The sequence below is a fragment of the Eschscholzia californica genome, unplaced genomic scaffold, assembly GCF_041429995.1.
Source record: "Eschscholzia californica isolate CP2 unplaced genomic scaffold, dmEscCali1.0.p SCAF_2, whole genome shotgun sequence".
In the NCBI taxonomy this organism is placed as follows: Eukaryota; Viridiplantae; Streptophyta; class Magnoliopsida; order Ranunculales; family Papaveraceae; genus Eschscholzia; species Eschscholzia californica.
Window position 1 is genome coordinate 28,941,450 of NW_028238309.1, and position 22,795 is coordinate 28,964,244.

At 34.7% G+C, this 22,795-nt stretch overlaps 1 protein-coding gene across 3 annotated transcripts; it reads right to left on the bottom strand.

Moving 5' to 3' along the window:
- Positions 1-1,679: 1,679 nt before the first annotated feature.
- LOC147557285 (serine decarboxylase-like) lies at positions 1,680-21,696 on the bottom strand. Of its 3 annotated transcripts, XM_086658226.1 has the most exons (8): positions 21,059-21,696; positions 20,257-20,409; positions 19,457-20,087; positions 11,758-11,806; positions 4,879-5,110; positions 4,406-4,599; positions 4,168-4,304; positions 1,680-3,123 (listed from the first exon to the last, which is right to left on the bottom strand). In XM_086658226.1, the coding sequence occupies exons 3-8, from the start codon at positions 19,742-19,744 to the stop codon at positions 2,479-2,481; spliced, it is 1,545 nt and encodes a 514-aa protein (XP_086514352.1). In that variant the 5' UTR covers positions 19,745-20,087; positions 20,257-20,409; positions 21,059-21,696; the 3' UTR covers positions 1,680-2,478. The 3 variants fall into 3 exon arrangements, with proteins under 3 accessions (XP_086514352.1, XP_086514354.1, XP_086514353.1); XM_086658228.1 differs by lacking the exons at positions 19,457-20,087; positions 20,257-20,409; positions 21,059-21,696 and adding exons at positions 11,952-12,009; positions 14,927-14,985 and having other exon boundaries at positions 11,758-11,838; XM_086658227.1 differs by lacking the exons at positions 19,457-20,087; positions 20,257-20,409; positions 21,059-21,696 and adding an exon at positions 13,892-14,748 and having other exon boundaries at positions 11,758-13,111.
- Between the last annotated feature and the right edge of the window lie 1,099 nt (positions 21,697-22,795).

Consider the following 22,795-nt stretch of genomic DNA (forward strand, 5'->3'; position numbering starts at 1 on the left):
ATCAGTGTAAAATTTCACATATCAGTTCTTCAAAAAAAAACAACGGGCACTCGATGCAATGGTAGTTTGATCACACTCAAAATTAGTAAAAAGCCAACAAACATTTCATAAATTTTATTAATGTAAAAATTTATAAACAATAGTATTATTTTTGTAGCTAATTCGTTTATTTCTTCTTTTAACTTTAAATATATATGTTACTTTTTTCACTAGATGTCAGATTTTGATCTTTACAAAAGATGTTCATTATTTTTCTAACAAGATACACTTTCAATTTTTATCCATAACAAAAAAAAAATACACTTTCAATACTTTTCTTCACAAAAAATTTCAACAAAAAGGGTCAACTGAGATTGACTTTTTTAACTCCAATATTGGATTTAAAAAAAGTTAATTTTTTAGAAAATCCCTTAAAAGAATTTAAAATAAACTTTTAGAAACTTAAACAAAATTTTTCTAGGGATGTCAACCTGAAACTACTTGCAAGTGTTTCTTCTTCTCTTCATCTTCTTCTCCAAAGCTTTGTTTTCTTTTCCAAACCTAGTATGGTTTAAGGCTCAAAATTAAATCTTTTTCCCTTTTTATCTCTCTAACTTTTAACTTTGTTTCTGATTTTAGAGAAACAAGAGTAGCAGGGGTTGAAGATTTAGCTAGAAGTTATAAGCCGGGTGATGAGATAGATGAATTTTTCTCTACGAAAAAAGAAAGAGGAAGGGAAGAAGAAAGAGGGGAAAAGACTTAAAATTAAAAAAAAATTGAATTTTTTGCTTAAAGTAAATTTGGTCAATTTTAATTTTTTTCTTTATTTCCCGTAAGAAAATATTTCCTTCAGATTTTACAAAGAGTCACGAAACTCCTCGGACCGAATTTGTCTAAACGGAAAACAACACAATTAAAATAAATTGATGTTTTTTTCACTATCCAAATTAACTAATGTGAATCAAAATAATCTGAATCAAACAAACTCAAAGCATCCATTTTGTTGAGTCATACAAAAACAAATATTATGAAATAGGAATCTTGCAACTCAAGTCCCATTTTAAATTTCATATTTGACTTGGGAATAAAAAACACTACCTTAGATATTGATAACCTAAACTGATTTAGTTCAAAACTGGTTACCTTGAATTCCTACCAAACTCGGGAATCAAATTTGCAGAACAATCAAATTCTCACAGATCAAGCATTACCCAGTTTACTGAAAAAACACAACAAACACACAAGAGCCCTCAATATTATAAGAGCTTCTCAACCACAATTTTATGCTTGAGCTTCACAGATCAAGCATTACCCAGTTTACTGAGGAGCATTACCTTCATTTATGCTAAGAACAAGCACAATTTTCCTTCCCTACCTCTTCCGGAATACAAGGTTGAATTTTCCCTTCCTTAAACCAGATTGAACGTTTTGTTGGTTTTGGTGTACCGATTCAACGACTTGACTCAGCGAGTCTATAACCGAATCACTGGTGAAACTGGTTACTACTTTGATTTTATTTGTAAATCAATAAAAAACACTTTCTTTCCAAATTAATGGAGAAAAACTAAGGAATAGAACAACTCAATATCTTTCGTATTCTAACCGATAATGTCTGTTATCCAGAACAGATGATTCGTAGTCGAATCTCACTATCGATTTAAGATTGAAAAGAGGAATTGTATTCCTTCTGTGTTTACTGATTTAACTTAAAAATCAACACACTTCTTATTTTGAAAAATCAGAATGTCTTTGATTAAGAAATCAGATAGACTAAAAAGAAAAAAAATCGGAAGATTAGAAGAAGAAGATTTTTAATCGAGGCGAAGTATTCCTCTTTCCTTAAGACAATTGATGTCATGTATAGTACCAAACAGTTACCGGCGTTTGTCTCCCAGGATATAACAATTACCTTTCGATTAAATGATACTTCGAATCAGAAAGTAGTCGAACTTGAAAGTATACTAACCCCTGACTTAATGCGAATTGATCGGACTTCCTTCTTATGAAACTCCTTGAATACTCTATCAAATGATCGTCTTAAACTCTCTAAAGTGAACTTCTAATAATGCTTGATGCTCCGGAAAAAACGGAATGAAATTGGAGTTCATTTGGGTCCTATAAATAGGTTTCGAATAGACACATGCATTTGGGACACTTCTGTTGGTTAAGGGACGCATCTGTTGAAAAAGTAAAGTGACGGGTCACCTCTTTAGCAATAGATCCTGTCGGTTGAGATTTGAACCGTTAGATCTTGCTCAAAAGCTCGAGAGGAACGCCCTCCGTTAGATCTTCTTAGGCGCGCCCGAAATTGGCCCACCAGATTAATCTCAGCGGCCCGTTAGATGGAATTCGGGAGATGTCCCACCCCATGCCCGACACGGGCTTAACGCCATCCGTTGGATCTACGCGGACTCAACAAGCGCCGTTAGATCTGAACCAGCGCTCCTTGCGCAAATGACCCTCAAACCAACATTTCCTTATTGCCATTTGGTCCCTAACTTAACCATTTTCCGTCCAAACTTCAAACTTGAATATATCATTCATCCGGAATCGGATTTGAGTGATTGTTGGCTCTAAACTTAAGAGCTCGACGAGACGAACGCAATGGCTTGCTTCGTTTCTGAGTTTGACGACTTGAACCGATCTGAAATCGTCTCCGATTCCAACACATTTCTCAACCAATTCGTTCAAGAAATCATCTAGTTTCTCAATATTGACACTCGGCATAACGACAATATGAGCAATGTTTCCTTGACAAGCTAGTTGCCAACGACGAGTGAACTCTCCATCTTGTGGTCTTTCGAACACAACAGTACTGTTAAGCTCGTTAAGCATTGCTCCGACTCCTTCAGCTTGAAGACGATCTTTCAAATAGTGGGCATTTCTAAGACATTTTTGGACTTCTTTTTGGAACCCTCGATATCCTTTTCGGTTTAGTGTGTACCAAAGGAAGATTGGAGCATGGCCATTTCGACTTCCCATGATTGTGGTGTCTCGAGAAGCTAGGTATTCGACATTTCTTGAGAGAACATTGATGTGAGATAATCTTCTTAATTGAACACCGCATGGCATTGGACAACCGACAAACTTGTGACCTGAGACACTTACACTGCCAATTGGCTTCTTGAATGAAACTTTAGGTGCCTGTTCATTAGAAAGAACAATATAAGCAAGACGAAAACAGGATAGAAGTTAAGGACATATCAAGCTTTAAAAGAACGTGAAACAAAAAAACAAACATTTTGATAAACTAACAAGCAATCCGTAAGGTTTACGATCCGAATCCACAAATCCCATGCACCAGTTATAAAAAACATGTTTCCAGGATTCTTTTATGATTGCGAAAAAAATGTCTTCGCGGCACATCTAAACCTTGTTTGTCAGGGTCACAGAGCTTGTGGATTCTAGATACATGTCGAAAGAAGCAAAGATCGTTGCTCCTTGGTTATCTACTAAAGCCAGGGTTAAACTGCTAGTTAGGTACTTAGGTTCAAACTTTAAATATCATAATCAGATTCATCAATCACAAAATTGGGTTTGTTGCTAATAATAACTGTTATGACGAAGAACTGGCAAACTAAAAAAGCACTAATGAAAGTAAACACCCACAAAGAACAAGAGATATACGTGGTCCAGTTGGTGAGACGAGTACCATGGCTCAATGGCGCCATGATTTTCACTACTATGAAGAACACGATTGCAGAGATTTTTCAAACATATCAGTATTTGTAGCTAACTTAAACCCTCTAGCACTCCGTCTCCATGACTCTCACCCAAAAACTGAGAAAACAGGAAACCTGCTTAGATTGATAACCACCCCTGATAAGATCAGGGAAAACATGAGCAAACGAGTTGAGACAAAATTTCATTGCTTTTCCGGTTAGATATCGACCCATATTCATAATACTTTCAACAATAACTGCAACAATTTTAGGGCCTTTGATCAGATTTTGCCAAGACTCATTGACCGAAATCGTTTTCCAAATGGAGAACTGACCACCCACACGCCCCACCCCACACTAACTCCCTAGCCTCCAGTATCTTCTTTGCCCCAGAATCATTTTAACATGTAAGTTTCTACAGCATAGGTAGATAAGGATACTTCCTTCATTTTTCTGGCTTTATTCTTCCTTCGCCACCAGAAAAGCTCAACATAAGAAGTATGAGAGAGAGAGAGAGAGAACATACACGTTCAACAAAAGGCATCATGAGCCCAAAGAGAGCCCCATCACAATGAATGTAGAACCTATCTTCTGAGAAATCGCATTGCTTAAGTGTTTCAATAACAAGATCAAGATCAGCAACTGCTCCTTTAACAGTTGTTCCTGCACAAGTTTAATAGCATAAGGTTGAGCACCAGTAGTAGCCTTTTATCTGTTCTTTCCCATGGAAGCAAGATGGGAGTTAAACAGTAATACCGTCATACCTATGTTGACATTAATGATGGCTGGCTTGTTCTTGTTAAGAAGTAGTTTGGCTTTGAAATCTACACAATTGATTTCCCCGGAGATCAAAGTATCAAGTTTTACACATCCCATTCTGTACATTCGTGCAGCTTTAAAGACAGAATAATGTAAATCTCGTGATGCATATAAAACTCCATCCGGATGAACTTCTCTCCTATACAACCAGATTTACATTCCACATCAATATATGAAACGATAATGAAAAAATCACATCATTGAAAGAAGAAAATTATATTGTGCATAAATGGTGTGCCCGACTTATGTCCGAGTGCCGATCAAATAACTCTTGTGCTAAGTCACTAAGTTACTACCTCCTGGGATATGCATACAGAAAAAAATGAACTCTCTTACTGCTATCTTTTCAAGCACTGATCAGGCATAGCGACACATTAAAATTGTTGTTAAGGAAATAAGAGTCAGCAATGGTACAAACCCAACCAGGATACCATGAAGATTGCCTTCTGTTCCACAATTCGTAATGTAACCCCAATATTCATTTTTCTCTATTTCCCATAGACGGGCTAACCAATCTAAGACACCAACTTCAAACTGTCTTGAATGGACACCGTAGTTGCTCTCGATGAAGGGGTCACCAAGATTGTTGATGGAGAAATGTTGTAGTTGGGCAAGCGCTCCATAATCGAAGTCAAGATTATAAGGATAACCTGTGTATATGTTATCAACTCACAAGATCAGATCAGATTTGCATAACTAGAATTATTTGTAGAGGTCTTAGAATTTTCCCCTTCTTAACCATTCACGAAAATATTGATGGAACAATATATAATTTTCCCGAAAATATTGATGGAACAATATATACCACATTTAAACTTCCATTTTCTTAGGCATCACAACCGACATGAATAATCCTTCCCGAAAATATTGATGGAACAATGTGGATACCACATTATAGTTCCATTTCGTATGCATCACAACCGACAAATGTATGAGCTTTCATAAAAATATTGATGGAACAATGTGGTATACCACAGTAAAGTTTCATTTCTTAGGTATCAAAACCGAGTACCGACAAATGTGTATGCCTTCCCAAAAATACAGATGGAACAATGTAGTATACCACATTAAAGTTCAATTTCTTAGGAACCACGACCGACAAATGTATACTCCTTTCCCAAAATATGATGGAATATTGTGGTATACCACATTAAAGTTCTACTTTTTTACGTATCAAAACCGACAAATTTTTATTCCTTCCAAAAATACAAAATGTAACAATGTGGTATACCACATTAAAGTTCAATTTCTTAGGCATCACAACCGACAAATGTGTAATCCTTGTCAAAAATATCAACAGAACAATGTGATATACCACATTTAAGATCCAATTCTTAGGCATCAACAACCGACAAATGTATAATCCTTCTAGAATATATTGATTGAACAATGTGGTACACCACATTAAACTTCCATTTCTTAGGCATAACCACATTAAACTTCCATTTCTTAGGCATAACCAACAAATGTATATTCCTTCCCGAAAATATAAATGCAGATACCTGATTAGCTTCGTGAAATGGGGAGACTCTGTAATAAAATAGACATTATGCGAGAAGCTTGTGCTGGTTTGAGGGGATCATCGACTATGATTGAAATTGTCATCTACACTAAGAATATATTAGTTAGAGTCATCCTTGTATAAGGATCTAGTTATTATAATGCAATATACTGGACATTGTTGTTTTTCTCTTACAAAACACGGTGAAAAAAGAATTCCCAATTCTAACTGTCGAAGTTTTGATGCAAACCTCTTAATGGAGGGTCGAGAGCAGATATCTGAAGATATAACATGCCCTTTATTTTTAACAAGGAAATGAACTCAAGATATGACAAACATACCCAAAATTACGTACACAAGAAGTCTCACCTTTCTGGCCATGCAAAAGCAGAGCATTTGCAGCTCTCCTTGTCAGATGTGAGATGAGCTCTTCGATTTTATTAAAATTTCCATCTACGAAAGCTGAAAACAAAATGACTCTAGTACTGGAAGCTTTGCAGCCTTGTCAATTCTTTTGAACTTTTCAAGTGCAAACTAAATTGGCTGACTCCTGTTTAAGCATCACTACCAACAAATATATAATCTTTCCCTCGATTGTTGATGGAACAATATGGCATCCCAGATTCCCATTTCTTAAGCATCACCAACCCACAAGTGTATAATCCTTCCTCGATTATTGATTGAAATATATGGTATAACACATTAAAGGTCAATTTCTTAAGCATTATATCCGACAAATATATAATACTTACCAAAAAATTGAGGAACAATGTGGTATACCACATTGAATTTAGATTTGTTACGCATCACAACCGACAAATATATGACCCTTCCCTCGATTATTGACCGAAATATATAGTGTACCACATTAAAGTTCCATTTCTTAGGCATCACAACCCACAAATGTATAATCCTTCCCTCAATTATTGATGAAAATATATGGTATACAAAATTAAAGTTCCATTTTTTAACCATCGCAACTGACAAATGTATAGTCCTTCCCTCGAATATCAATGGAACAAAGTTGTATACCACATTAAAGTTTCATATCTTAGGCATCACAACCGACAAACGTATAATCCTTCCCAAGAATATTGATAGAACAATGGGGGTATGCCACATTAAAGTTCCATTTATACACATTGCAATCGACAAAAGTATAATTTTTTCCGAAAATATTGATGGAACAATGTGGTATATACCACATTTAAGTTCCATTTTCTTAGGCATCACAACCGACAATTGTATAATCCTTCCCGAAAATATTGATGGAACAACGTGGTATACCACATTTAAGTTGCATTTCGTAGGCATCACAACCTACAAATGTGTAGGCTTTCTCGAAAATATATATGGAACAATGTGGTATACCACGTTAAATTTCCATTTCTTAGGTATCAAAATCGACAAATGTTTTATTCCTTCCCAAAAATTAAAACAGATGGAACAATGTGGTATACCACATAAAAGCTCCATTTCTTAGGCATCACAACAAACAAATGTATAATCCTTCTCGAAATAATTGATGGAATAATGTGGTATTCCACATTAAAGTTCCATTTCTTAGGCATCACAACCGACAAATGTGTAATCCTTCTCAAAAGTATTGATAGCACAATGTGATATACCACATTTAAGATCCATTTTCTAGGCATCACAACCGACAAATGTATTATCCTTCTCAAAATATTGATTAAATGTATATTCCTTCCCGAAAATATTGATGGAACAATGTCGTATACCACATTAAGGTTCCATTTCTCAAGCATCACAACCAACAAATGAATAATCTTTCTCTCGTTTTTTGAAGGAACAATGTGGTATACCACATTAAAGTTTCAATTCTTAAGCATCACAACAGACAAATGTATAATCCTTTCCACTATAATGAAGAAGGTGCAATAGCGTAGATAAGAAAAAAATATCAATTATTGGGTAAAACAAGACGTATACACCATGTCTTAAGCATCAATACGCAAGATTGTGGAATCCTTCCCTTAATTATTGGTGGAGAAATAGAATATATGTACTTGCATAAGGTAATAGCGAAAACTTCTATAATATAATGATATAACAAGTAAGAGGAAGAAGACAAGAAGTGAGAGAAATGAGAGAAGAAAGGCCATGCCGGCATGATTTTCTCTCGCCATTAAGAATAAAATAGAATTTTGCTTCATTACCTAAAAAGAAATCAATACATCTCAAGGTCCAAATTTGATTTCGATGTCATTATCTTAATTTTGAAACATGAGACAACAATAAAATCGAAATAAATTCTATGGAAGTTTATTCATGCCTTTTATACTACAGTCCAATTTCTTCTCTAATATAAAAGATTAATTGTTTTGTGAATACCAAAATTTGATTTCCCATGCCTGGGAGAACTTGATTCAGTGAATCCTTCTTGAAGACTAATACAAAAAAAATGGATAAGCTCGCTGACTCTCTATTGTAGAAGAGATATTAGGCGCTAAGCTTCTCCTTGTTTGGAATGATCATTGTAAATGATCGAAGCGATAATTGTATTTGCAAATCAGATCAGTTGAGCAACGAAACTAGTCTCCAGTTCTATTCCGATTTCAAGATGCAAATCCCTCACAGATGCTCTTGTAAAACTATTGTACAAACTGATTCTCTTCAGATTTCTCAAATGTTTTTAACTACTGAAATACAACTTACACCGTGATGTTGTTGGTACGGTATCTCACTTATATAATAGCCCATGCAGTTATTAATAGAAGAATATGACCAATGAAAAGTTTGACTTGAAACCCAAAATACTAATAATATATAGCACATACATTTAAAAAAAACAAGGGCATGCACCATATAGCCCACAATATTAAGTTCCACTAGATAACTTGCAAAACCATACCCTCGACCTCAAACACTATGTTGGGTGTGAAACCTAGCATAATAAGTACAAATCTTAATAATAACTAAGAAGAAACCATCTTTCACAACCAAAAGTAGAAAAAATGGACTTAACATCTCTTTAAGACAAGTCTACTGCAGACTTTCAATTAATCAATATGGATTTTTCGGGTCTCACCTAGAAGTCTCTTCAAGTCGTACGAAACAAACTCTTGTTAAACCCGTGATCGAGATGGATGTATTCGTGACCAAAAGTTTTTTACAAAGTAAAATTGTGAAATAAATCAAGCAATCCAGAGACAATTAACTAACCTTTGTTTAGATTATCTCTTGCCATCAAAAATGATTTTTTCTTGAGTAAATGTAAGCAGAATCGACCTACACTTCAAGGTATTGGTTTTGTCCCACTTTTAATACACTCAAGAGCATTAAACCAATCATATATAAATTATCCACGAAGTCATAAGACAGAATTGCACCTTAAAAATCAATAAACTGAAGTCCCACTTCTGTTTATAGTTTGGTTTCCTTGTTACTTCTCAAAGACGTGAAAGCAATTTAAGCAAATACCTGGATAACCTACGAATCCTAGGTGTCTTAGTATTTTACAAGAGATATTTGGCGATAAACTTGTGTTGGTCTGAAGGGACGATTATAAACGATTGAAGTATGTGGGTGAATAAATTATGCATCTAACACTGTTTAGGTCCAGGTATCTTAAAGCATAATATGAGCATTCTTCAACAATAAGAGCAACTATAATTGAACTACAGACAGTATCAGTAGAATGAGTCAGTTTATTCTTCCTATTGTGAATAATGCTAGCTCTGACTTCTAACTCCCATACTTTATTAATCAAAGATGGAAACTGATTAGTAGAAAAGGAAACTTGCAATCCCTTTCGAAAAATCTCCTGACGATCTCAGGCAATGGCATGAATTAAAAAAACAAAGATTAAACAAGATCCCATGGTTACAAAATATTCAGCCGGAGTATTTCATGAATGACGGATGACTATTGATATTATTTTACTAGTAGAGATAATTATTTAAGATGCGAGCTCAACTGTAAATCCTATAATGTTGATATAATTTATGTAGGAAGATAACTTGTGAGGTATTAAAACATTTTCAAAGTTTCATTTCTTAAGCATCACTATCGACAAACGTATAATCCTTCTTCGACTATTGATGGATAAATGTGGCATACAATATCATAGTTCCATTTCTTAAGCATCGCTTACGACAAGTGTATAATACTTCCCTCGATTATTGATGAAACATTATGGTATATCACATTAAAGTTGAATTTCTTAAGCATCATTCTCGACAAATATATCATCTTTCTAAGAAATATATATATAATCTTTCCCTCGATTGTTGATGGAACAATATGGTATCCAACATTCCTATTTCTTAAGTATCCCCACCCACAAGTGTATAATCCTTCCCTCGATTATTGATTGTAATATATGGTATACACATTAAAGTTCCATTTCTCGAGGATTATATTCGACAAATGTATAATACTTACGACAAAATAGATGGAACAATGTGGTATACCACATTAAAGTTCAATTCCTTAGGCATCACAACCAACAATTATATGACCCTTCCCTCGATTATTGACCTAAATATATAGTATACCACATTAAAGTTCCATTTCTCAAGCAAGACAACCGACAAATGTATAATCCTTCCTGAAAATATTGATGGAAGTTTATCATATACCACATTAACGTTCCACTTTTCAAGTATCACAACAGACAAATGTATAATCTTTCCTGAAAAGATTGATAGAACAATGCGGTATACCACATTAAAGTTCCATTTCTTAGGCATCACAACCGACAATTGTATAATCCTTGCCTCAATTATTGATGAAAATATATGGTATACCACATTGAAGTTCCATTTTTGAAGGATCGCAACCGGCAAATGTATAATCCTTCCCTCGAATATCGATGGAACAAAGTGGTCCACCACATTAAAGTTCCATATCTTAGGCATCACAACCGACAAATGTAAAATCCTTCCCGAGAATATTTATGGAACCATGGGGTATGCCACATCAAAGTTCAACTTCTTACGCTTTGCAGTCGACAAAAATATAATTTTCCCGAAAATATTGATGGAACAATACATACCACATTTAAAGTTCCATTTTCTTAGCATCACAACCGACATGAGTAATCCTTCCCGAAAATATTGATGGAACAATGTGGATACCACATTATAGTTCCATTTCGTAGGCATCAAAACCGACAAATGTATGAGCTTTCACGAAAATATTTTTGGAACAATGTGGTATACCATAGTAAAGTTTCATTTTTTAGGTATCAAAACCGAGTTCCGACAAATGTGTAAGCCTTCCCAAAAATACAGATGGAACAATGTGGCATACCACATTAAAATTCAATTTCTTAGGAACCACGAACGACAAATGTATACTCATTCCCCAAAATATGATGGAATATTGTGGTATACCACATTAAAGTTCTATTTTTTAGTTATCAAAACCGACAAATTTTTATTCCTTACCAAAAATACAAAATGTAACTATGTGGTATACCACATCAAAGTTTAATTTCTTAGGCATCACAACCGACAAATGTTTAATCCTTGTAGAAAATATTAACAGAACAAGGAGATATACAACATTTAAGATCCAATTCTTAGGCATCAACAACCGACAAATGTATAATCCTTCTAGAAAATATTGATTGAACAATGTGGTATACCACATTAAACTTCTATTTCTTAGGCATAACCAACAAATGTATATTCCTTCCCTAAAATATTGATGGAACAATGTGGTTTACCATGTAGACAAATAATACTTACACCGTGATGCTACCGGTATGGTATCTCACTGATGTAAAATTGTGAAATAAACCAAGCAATCCAGACAAAATTAACTAACCTTTGTTTTGATTATCTCTTGCCATCAATATTGATTTTTGCTCGAGTACCTGCAAGCAGAATCCACCAACACCTCGAGGTACTGGTTTGGTCCCACTCTCAAAACACTCAAGAGCATTAAAATCAATCATATAAAAGTTATCTAATGAGTCTTTTATAGTCCACTACATTTTATGTCATAGGAGAGAATTGCACCTTGAAAATCAATAAACTGAAGTCCCACTTCTGTTTATACTTGATCTCTTGGTTACTTCTGAAAGACGTGAGCAAATGCCTGGATAAGCTACGAATCCTAGGTGTCTCCGTATTAGTAGAGATATTTGGCGATAAACTTGTGTTGGTCTAAATAGACTATTATAAACGATTGAAGTATGTGGGTGAATAAAATATTCTACTAACACTGTTCAGATCCAGGTATGTTGATGAAAAATATGAGCACTCTTCAACAATAAGAGCAACAATAATTAAACTGTACACAGTATCAGTAGAATGAGTCAGTTTATTCTTCCTATTGTGACTAAAACTAGAATGACTAAGGTGTATGGAAACTTATCAGTAGAAAACTTGCAACCTTTTTCCATAAATCTCCAGATGGGGTGTCTCTGGCAATAACTCATGGTTACAAAATTCTCAGCCAGAGTATTTTATGAATGCTGAATGACTATCGAGATTATTTTACTAGATGAGATAACTGATTAAGATGCGAGCTCATTTGTAAATCCTATTATGTTGATATAATTTATGTAGGAAGAGAACTCGTGAAGTATTAAAAAATTTTCAAAAAAGGCCTGCACATTTAAGCATTTGAACTGATAAAGATGCGAGCCCAGCTGTAAATCTTATCGATCTATGCAAATATCAAAAAACCATCTAGGTTCTCATTGTCAAAAGTTAGATGATTTCTCATAAAAAGTAACTAATCAATTACGATATAAGACATTCCAACTATGAAACTTGAAAACACAGATCCGGATATTTGAAAATTTGCAGCCAAGTCGAGAAGAAAATCTACAAAGATGTCATGAAAATTATCCAAAATTGTATTAAAAAAAAATTATCCTAAATCTTTCAAATGCAAACTAAATTTCCAATTCCGGTTGAAGCAGTAAACCAATAAATAACTGCAACAGAGACTACAACTTAGGTGAACTTTCACACTTGAGTTCTGATAAAGCTTTCGGTGTCTGAGACCAACAAATGGACCGGGATAAACGGATCGTGATCCCTTAAATTTCAACTCCAAATAAAAAGAATCTAGTTTACATCCGTATAAAGAGATGCAGGGTTATACGAAGTAAAATTCTAATGAAAATCAAGCAATTCAGACAAAATTAACGGACCTTATTTCGTTATCACTGCTTTTTTTCTCCCACATCAACAATCAAGACAATTACATGGCCAAAATGCATTGTTATTTCTTGCCATCGAACTAATTTTTTCTCTAATTACTCGTACGACAGACCCATTTACATACGAGAGTTCAAAATTAATTTCATGTGAAACAATAAAATGAATCGTAAACTGATCGACCAAGGAACGTTTTGTAGTCCATTACATTCTCTACGGGTGGAGAGAATTGATCTTTAAAAACCTATAAGTGACCTCCCAGCTTTTTGGGTGAAACAATAATATAAATGCAAATACCTGATTAGCTTTGTGACATAGGGGCCTCCGTAATAAAATAGACATTATGCGAGAAGCTTGTGCTTGGTTGAGGGGATCATCCACAATGATTGAAGTTGTCGTCTGCACTAAGAATATATTAGTTAGAGTCATCCTTGTATAAGGATCTAGTTATTATAATGCAACATACTGGACATTGTTTAACAGTTCAGAGTTACAAAATTGAACAATTCACGATTTTAGTAGATTATTATCCATCTCGACCAGTCTTTTTTTTTAACACGTCCGAATAAATCTTTAGTGAGAAAGAAAAAGAATACAAAGGAATTGGAAAGACGTGAAAGCAATCAAGACAAAATTCTAATGAAAATAGTTTACATCCGTAACAAGGAACTCCAAATAAAAAGAAACTAGTTTACATCCGTATAAAGAGATGAAGGGTTATATGAAGTAAAATTCTAATGAAAATCAAGCAATTCAGACAAAATTAACGGACCTTATTTCGTTATCACTGCTTTTTTTCTCCCACATCAACAATCAAGACAATTACAAGGCCAAAATGCATTGTTATTTCTTGCCATCAAACTAATTTTTTATATAATTACTCGTACGACAGACACATTTACATACGAGAGTTCAAATTTAATTTCATGTGACAATAAAATGAATCGTAAACTGGTCGACCAAGGAACGTTTTGTAGTCCATTACATTCTCTACTGGTGGAGAGAATTGCTCTTTAAAAACCAATAAGTGACCTCCCAGTTTTTTGGGTGAAACAATAATATAAATGCAAATACCTGATTAGCTTCGTGACATAGGGGTCTCTGTAATAAAATAGACATTATGCGAGAAGCTTGTGCTTGGTTGAGGGGATCATCCACAGTGATTGAAGTTGTCGTCTACACTAAGAATATATTAGTTAGAGTCATCCATGTATAAGGATCTAGTTATTATAATGCAACATACTGGACATTGTTTAACAGTTCAGAGTTACAAAATTGAACAATTCACGATTTTAGTAGATTATTTTCCATCTCGACCAATCTGTTTTTTTTTTTAACACGTCCGAATAAATCTTTAGTAGTTTAGTGAGAAAGAAAAAAGAATACAAAGGAATTGGAAAGAGGTTGTGAGGAACATGTTACGACACAATCTCCTTCCAATTCAGGATGAAATCCAAAAAAGTAGAACTGCTAGCTAAAGGCAGGGTCCTAGACCAATGAAACAGAAGTCTTAGAACATCTTCGATTTCAATCCTAGTGGGCCTAGCAGACTCCTTAAAGGTACGGGAATTCGTAAACTTCCAAATAGACCACACAATTGAATTAGGAATAAGATTCCACAGCTCTCGACCAGTTTGTTATTCTCTTATGAAACACGGTGAAAAAAGAATTCCCAATTCTAGCTTTCGAACTTTTGATGCAAACCTCTAAATGGAGGGTCTAGAGTAGATATCTGAAGATATAACATGCCCTTTAGTTTTTACTAGGAAATGAACTCAAGATATGACAAACATACCCAAAATTACCTACACAAGAAGTCTCACCTTTCTGGCCATGCAAAATCAGAGCTTGAAGCTCTCCTTGTCAGATGTGAGATGAACTCTTCGATTTTATTAAAATTTCCATCTACGAAAGTTGAAAACAAATTGACTCTAGTACTGGAATCTTTGCAGCCTTGTCAATTCTTTTGACATTTCAAGTGCAAACTAAATTGCTTACTCCTGTTTTAGCTGTCAACCGATTAAAAACTAAAAATACATGTCAGGTTTCCAGTCACAGTCTATATTATTAGTATTGAGGACAAGCCAATCAAAAACCATGTTAAAGTTTTGTTTCTTCGACATCACTACACACGTAAGTAAAATCTTTCCTTTAATTATTGATGGAATTATATGGCAAACCACATTAAAGTTCAATTTCTTATGCATCACAACTGACAAATGTACAATTTTTCTCTCGATTATTGACAAAAATTTATTGTATTGGTGTACGGTGTACCACATTAAAGTTCCATTTCCTAAGCACTGAAACCGAGAAATGTATAATCCTTCCCTCGAGTATTGATGGAACAATGTGGTATACCACGTCAAAGACTTAAATTTTAAGCATCACAACCGAAAAATATATAATTCTTCCCTCGAAAATTGATGGAACAGTATGGCATATAGCACATTAAAATTTCATTTCTTAAGCATCACTATCGACAAATGTATAATCCTTCTTCGATTATTGATGGATAAATATGACATGCCATATTATAGTTCCGTTTCTTAAGCATTGCTTACGACATGTGTATCATACTTCCCTCGATTATTGATGAAACAATATTGTATATCACATTAAAGTTAAATTTCTTAAGCATCACTACCAACAAATATATAATCTTTCCCTCGATTGTTGATGGAACAATATGGTATCCCACATTCCTACTTCTTAAGCATCACCACCAACAAGTGTATAATACTTCCCTTGATTGTTGATTGAAATATATGGTATATCACATTAAAGTTCCATTTTTTAAGCATTATATTCGACAAATATATAATACTTACCACAAAATTGATGGTGCAATGTGGTATACCAAATTGAAGTTTCATTTGTTAGGCATCACAATCGATAAATATATGACCCTTCGCTCGAATATTGACCGAAATATATAGTATACCAAATTAATGTTTCATTTCTCAAGCATGACATCAGACAAATGTATTATCCTTCCGAAAGGTGTTGATGCAAATATATCGTATACCACATTAACGTTCCATTTTTCAAGCATCAGAACCGACGAATGCATAATCAGTCCTGAATATATTGATAGAATAATGTGGTCAAGTTCCATTTCTTAGGCATCACAACTGACAAATGTATAATCCTTCTCGAAATTATTCATGAAACTATGTGGTATACCATATTAAAGTTCCATTTTTTGAGCATCACAACCGACAAATATATAGTCCTTCCCTCGAATATCGATGGAACCAAGCGGTATACCACTCAAAGTTCCATATCTTAGGCGTCACAACCGACAAATATATAATCCTTCCCGAGAATATTGATGGAACAATGGGTATGCAAGTTAAAGTTTCATTCCATACGCATCACAGTTGACAAGTATAATTGTTCCCCAAAATATTGATGGAACGATATGGTATACCACATTGAAGTTCCATTTCTCAGGCACCACAACCGACAAATGTATAATCCTTCCCGAAAATATTAGGAAACATTCGAACAATGTGGTATACCACATTTAAGTTCCATTTCTTAGGTAGCGAAAGAGACGAATGTTTCCTTCCCCAAAATACAGATGGAACAATGGGGTATACCACATTAAAGTTCCATCTCTTAGGCATCACAACAGACAAATGTATAATCCTTCTCGAAATTATTCAAGGCCTAATGTGGTATACCACATGAAAGTTCCATTTCCTAGGCATCACAACCGACAAATTTGTAATCCTTCTCGAAAATATCGATAGAACAATGTGATATACCACATTTAAGATCAAATTCTTAGGCATCACAATGGACAAACGTATAATCCTTCTCGAAAATATTAATTGAACAATGTGGTATACCACATTAAAGTTCCATTTCTTAGGCATCACAACAGACAAATGTATATTCCTTTCTGAAAATATTGATGGAACAATGTGGTTTACTGCATTAAAGTTTGTTTCTTAAGCATCACAACCGAAAAATGTATAATCGTTCCCAAAAATATTGATGGAACAATGTGGCATACCATATTAAAGTTCCATTACTCAGGCATCACCACAGACAAATGTATAAGCCTTCCCGAAAATATTGATGGAACAATATGGTATACCATATTGAAGTTCCATTTCTCAGGCACCACAACTGACAAATGTATAATCCTTCCCAAAAATATTGATGGAACAATGTGGTATACCATATTAAAGTTTCATTACTCAGGCATCACCACCGACAAATGTATAAGCCTTCCCGAAAATATTGATGGCACAATGTGGTATACCACATTGAAGTTCCATTTCTCAGGCACCACAACCGACAAATGTATAATCCTTCCCGAAAATATTAGGGAACAATGTGGTATACCACATTTAAGTTCCATTTCTTAGGTAGCAAAAGCGACAAATGTTTCCTTCCCCAAAATACAGATGGAACAATGGGGTATACCACATTAAAGTTCCATCTCTTAGGCATCACAACAGACAAATGTATAATCCTTCTCGAAATTATTCATGGCCTAATGTGGTATACCACATTAAAGTTCCATTTCTTAGGAATCACAACCGACCAATGTGTAATCCTTCTCGAAAGTATTGATAGAACAATGTGATATACCACATTTAAGATCAATTTCTTAGGCATCACAACCGACAAACGTATAATCCTTCTCGAAAATATTATTTGAACAATGTGGTATACCACATTAAAGTTCCATTTCTTAGGCATCACAACAGACAAATGTATATTCCTTCCGGAAAATATTGATGGAACAATGTGGGTTACTGCATTAAAGTTGGTTTTTTAACCATCACAACCGACAAATGTATAATCGTTCTCAAAAATATCGACGGAACAATGTGGTATACCACATTAAAGTTCCATTTCTTAGGCATCGGAACCGACATATGTATAATCCTTCTGGAAAATATGAATGGAACAATGTGGTATACCACATTAAAGTTCCACATCTTGGCATTGCAACCGACAAATGTATAATCCTTCCCAAAAATATCAATGGCACAATGTGGTATACCAGATTAAGGTTTAATTTCTGAAGCATCACAACCAACAAACGAATAATCTTTCTCCCTCGACTTTTGATGGAACAATACACTACGTAGCACATTAAAGTTTCTTATGCATCACTACTTTCTTAAGCATCATTGTTGATAAATGTATAATCCTTCCCACTATTATGAAGAAGGTGCAGTAATGTAAATAAGAAAAAAATTTGGGTAAAACAAGACATATACACCATGTCTTAAGCATCAATACCAAGGATTGTGGAATCATTCCATTAATTATTGGTGGACAAATAGAATATATGTACTTGCATAAGGTAATACCGAAAACTTCAACAATATAATGATATAACTAGGAAGTGATAGGACAGCAAAGCAACATGTCTTCAAGTAATGATAGATGCGCTTAATTAGTTGCAAGAGAGGAAGACAACAACAACTTTGTATGGAAAATGTGATAGTCAAGAGTTTAAATTCATCGAGTACTATCAAGAAAATTAACTCGACAATCGTGTTCCTCCAAGTAAAAGAAACTATGATGGGCAATGTTTAGGTTTCGATGCGATTTAGATTAAACAAATCAATGTAAAAGACCTGAGATTCAGGAATTGAACAGGTAATTCCAGAACTGATTTGGTTCTGATCCATGAAATAATCGGAAGAGAAGCAAAGCGATTGATTCAGAAGGAAGATAAAAGCAAAGCGATTGATAACCCCTATCATGATAGAAAGTTTCATTGACTAATAAAAATAAAGATTGTACTATTAATCCAAGACTCAGAGCACAGATACAAAACAATTCTTACTTCATTATGCAAGAATTATACTTTCCAACCTAAATTAGAGATGGACATGGTACTGCCACAGCAGATAATGGAAGAACACGAAATATGTTACAGAAAATAAGATTTACCTAAAGAAGAAAACAGTAGGTCGATAAAAGCCCTAATTATACTACGACCTAAATCCAAGAGGATATGATAAGCACAATAAAGGAAGACAATAAAGAAAAAAGATCTGAATATTTTGGATTAGAGTACTTCCTTGGCTTGCACAAAACCTATGCTTGTCGCGATTCTCTCCTTCTCATGGTTGATGCTTGCCACAAGTTTGTTCCAAGTTTGTTTGCTCCTAAATAAAACCACACAAGGTTCTCTCTGTATTTAGTTTTACCTATTTAACAGCTTAAAAATTTGAAGCATGTAATTATCAACATTCATTACGCGACTATTAGATTAGCGTTGCAGTTGTTATCATTTTTTAGCTATCAGCTATCATTACCACCACAGCACAGGGGGAACTAATAATGGAAAGAGCAGCGTAAGGATTGATGCTTACTGCTAGAGAAGTGGGCTCGTAAGAGGAGCTTAGTTGCCGGCGATCAAAATCAATATCATCCCCACCCTCTTCAGCATAAGCCTTCTTTAATAGTGGCTCACCTTTGGCTTTAGGAGATCTAAAGTTCAGCTTCCGCTTTCTCCAAGACATGATACTCCTCCGCTTTGAACTTTGCGAGAGAGGTGGATCAGATATTAATGCAGTTGAATCCTCGACATTCACACTAGCCACGTCGGATTTTCGGTTACTGTAGTAAACCCAATCCTCATTTTCTTCGTTGATCCTCATCTCGATACATATGATCCACCTACACAGTTTGAAAATGCCAAGGTGGCATAACTGAAGGTCTTTCTTACACTAGAATCATCTCCAACCCCCAATCCACATTCATCACAATCGTCAAGAGATTCTGTGTCAAATGGGAATACATAGTCACCATCATCGCTCCTAGAACACCTCTCATCACTTTCCTCTTCCTCGCGGAATATTTTCTTAAACCAGCTTTAAGAGCAGAAAACTCGTCTTTTGCTGACGGTAAACCTTCGCGTCTGGGTGAAAGTGGAGCAGGCAATCTCTGCAATATCTCAGGCGAATATTGCAGATTTCTCAATTCCAATAAGCTGAGGGACAGCTGCAAAAAGGAATCAGAATTAAAATCTACTAAGTTTGAGAAAAATAACTGTATAACAAAAAAAGTACAGACAACAAGAGAGAGCTACACACAATATTTGTGGATACCAGCAAAATTAAAAGAAAAATGGGGGGTTTATAGACATTTCAAATGGATAAAAGACACATACACAAAGAGAAGGACGGGAGTCAGCATTTCCACTCGGCACAGAGAGAGGAATAGTAACTTCAACTTCTTCTGTCGCTCTTGATGCAAATTCTGCAAGGTTCATGGATGCTTTTCCAACAATTGGGACCTTATTCTTGAATCCTTGGTTCAACCCCTGAATTAAGATAACATTGGTTTCAGTTACATATTAACCTAGAACGAGATATTACTCAATTCTTCAAGAGTCAGTGCGAGTATTAACAATAAATAATTGCTAATCCATATATAATAGAATCGAATAATAATCTTACAAATGCGAAATACTAAAAGAATCACGGCAAGTCGGTAACATATATAATAACCTAGATAAGTCAAAGCAGTTTAATGTTCCAGCATTTGAAGGCAAATACTTCATATACACCATTTAATATCAAGGCAGAATTAGCAGAGTTCGATTCATTAAATCAAAAGCCAAACATTAACTACACTTTAAAGCTTTAATGATGATTATGGGTTGTTAATTCAGGAAGCTAGTAATGTCAAAAAGCTAACATAAGATCAGATCCTTAATAACATAAGATGAAGAATACCCAAGATCATCAGTTTGTTCAAAATACTCCAAAATAATAAATCCTTAAAACTGAACTTAGAAAGATAACAAAATTATTGAACTTTCATATCCAAACAAAAGAACATTAATTAACAAAGTAAAATATGTAAAACAAAATTAATTGTTTTTTCAACAAAACCCCCCAAAAAAATTTGCCAAAAATAAAAGTTCATAAATGTAATGAATTTGAAATAGGGTAAATAATCAAACCCACGTTTAAAACCGTAAAAGCGATCTCCCATGGATGAAACAGATTTTCCTTGTAAGCAGAATGCTTCCAAATGGTTTGAAATTCCTCATTCCATTCAACCACGCCATCATCTCTTTTCACTTCTTCCTCTTTCGTGAAATTCCTCTTCACTGATCTCCTAAAAGGACTTAGGGCAAATTTCGGACCTTTCCATCTGATCTCAACCGATAATTTCGTAACATCATCTTGTTGTTTATCTCCTTCAACAACATCAATGTGGAACCCTTCAACCCTAAGCAAAACAATTTTCACCTCAAATTTCTTTGATAATGGAGGCGGCCATGGCCATCCCATCTTCACTGCCATTTTCTTTCCCGTTTGATCGATTCTTCAAGTAAAAAAAAAAAGGAAAACCCTAAACTTCACCAGAAGAAGGGTGTAAAGATGTAAACGAGAGAAGAAAATAGATTAATGAGTAAGCAAGGAAAATGAGTAAGAAATGCGTTTGGATTTATTATAAAGAACGAAAGAAGACAATGAATCCTATTTTCTAGAGAGAGAAAGTTAAGAGTGGTGGTGTTGTTTTCACTTGTGTGTATAGAGAGAGAGAGAGATGGTGGAGTTTTTGGAGCATGAAAAGAGTGATTGATGTTTTGATCCACAAAGAAAGAACAATAAACATCTTAACTAGAGTTAAATAAGTTAAACTCATCTCGTGGTTAGGTTTTGTCAACACTGATGAAAATGTGATAAATTTAATTTAAACTAATAACATCTCTTCTAGAAATTTTTTTTTTTTTTTTGATGAGAGAAACCTTGCATTAACAAAACCGGAGTACACATTACATAAAACGCGGCTACTTTAAAACAGAAATAAACGAAGGTACAGAGTTCTACACTGTCCTGCTCGAATTCCTTTTTTCCCATTTGGTTAGAGCGTCAGCCTGAGAATTACATTCTCTAGGAGTGAAGGTGAAGATGGTGCCTTCAAATTGATTTAGGAGGGTCTGTACTTGTTGTAGAGTCGCTTCCGTTTGCCAGTGGACACCCACCTTATGACCGTTAATAAAATTTATCAATGATTGGCTGTCGCTTTCAATGTGGATGTGTGAGATCTGCAACTCTAACGCCCATTTCATACTGTTGAGTATAGCTAGGCTTTCACCTTCTTCAGCATTTTGGCATTGAACCGAGTCTGCTGCCGTTATTATGAAGTTAGACTCTTCATCTCGTATGATACATCCAATACCTGCCTGTTCTGTCAAGGTAGTAAAAGAGGCGTCAACGTTCAGCTTGAGGTATGGTTTCTCTGGGGGTATCCAAGAGCTTTTCGTGGTTTTCTTTCTGCTTTTATTTGTGGTTATCGTCTCCGTTTTGAGAGGAGTAATAGTGGCATTATTGATTCTGTCAATAATTTGTCTAGGATTTTGTTTGTTATCATTAAAACAGTTTTCACATCGTGCTTTCCATATAAACCAAAGGATTTTGGCATATAGTTGAGTAATCTCCTCTTGTAGATCCTTCCACTGAAAGATCCATTGCATGGTGGAGCTAATTTGATCTGTTCGTACCTGAAAATGAAACCATATAGCTTTTACAAACGTGCAATGAAGCATTATATGATCTAGAGTTTCGTCATCTGCACAATTAACACAAGCGTAAGAGTTTCCAACGTATTTACCTATTTTTGCTTTCACAGGTAAGCTATTGGTACATCACTTCCATATAAATAGTTTTACTTGGGGGATAATATTCATATTC

Coding starts and splice junctions, on each gene's coding strand:
- LOC147557285 (XM_086658226.1), bottom strand. CDS start 19,744: ATGAGGATCAACGAAGAAAATGAGGATTGGGTTTACTACAGTAACCGA. Junction 11,807..19,456: donor ACGAGCCCACTTCTCTAGCA/GTAAGCATCAAT, acceptor TTCTGCTTGCAG/GTACTCGAGCAAAAATCAAT. Junction 4,600..4,878: donor CTTCATGGTATCCTGGTTGG/GTTTGTACCATT, acceptor CTGGTTGTATAG/GAGAGAAGTTCATCCGGATG.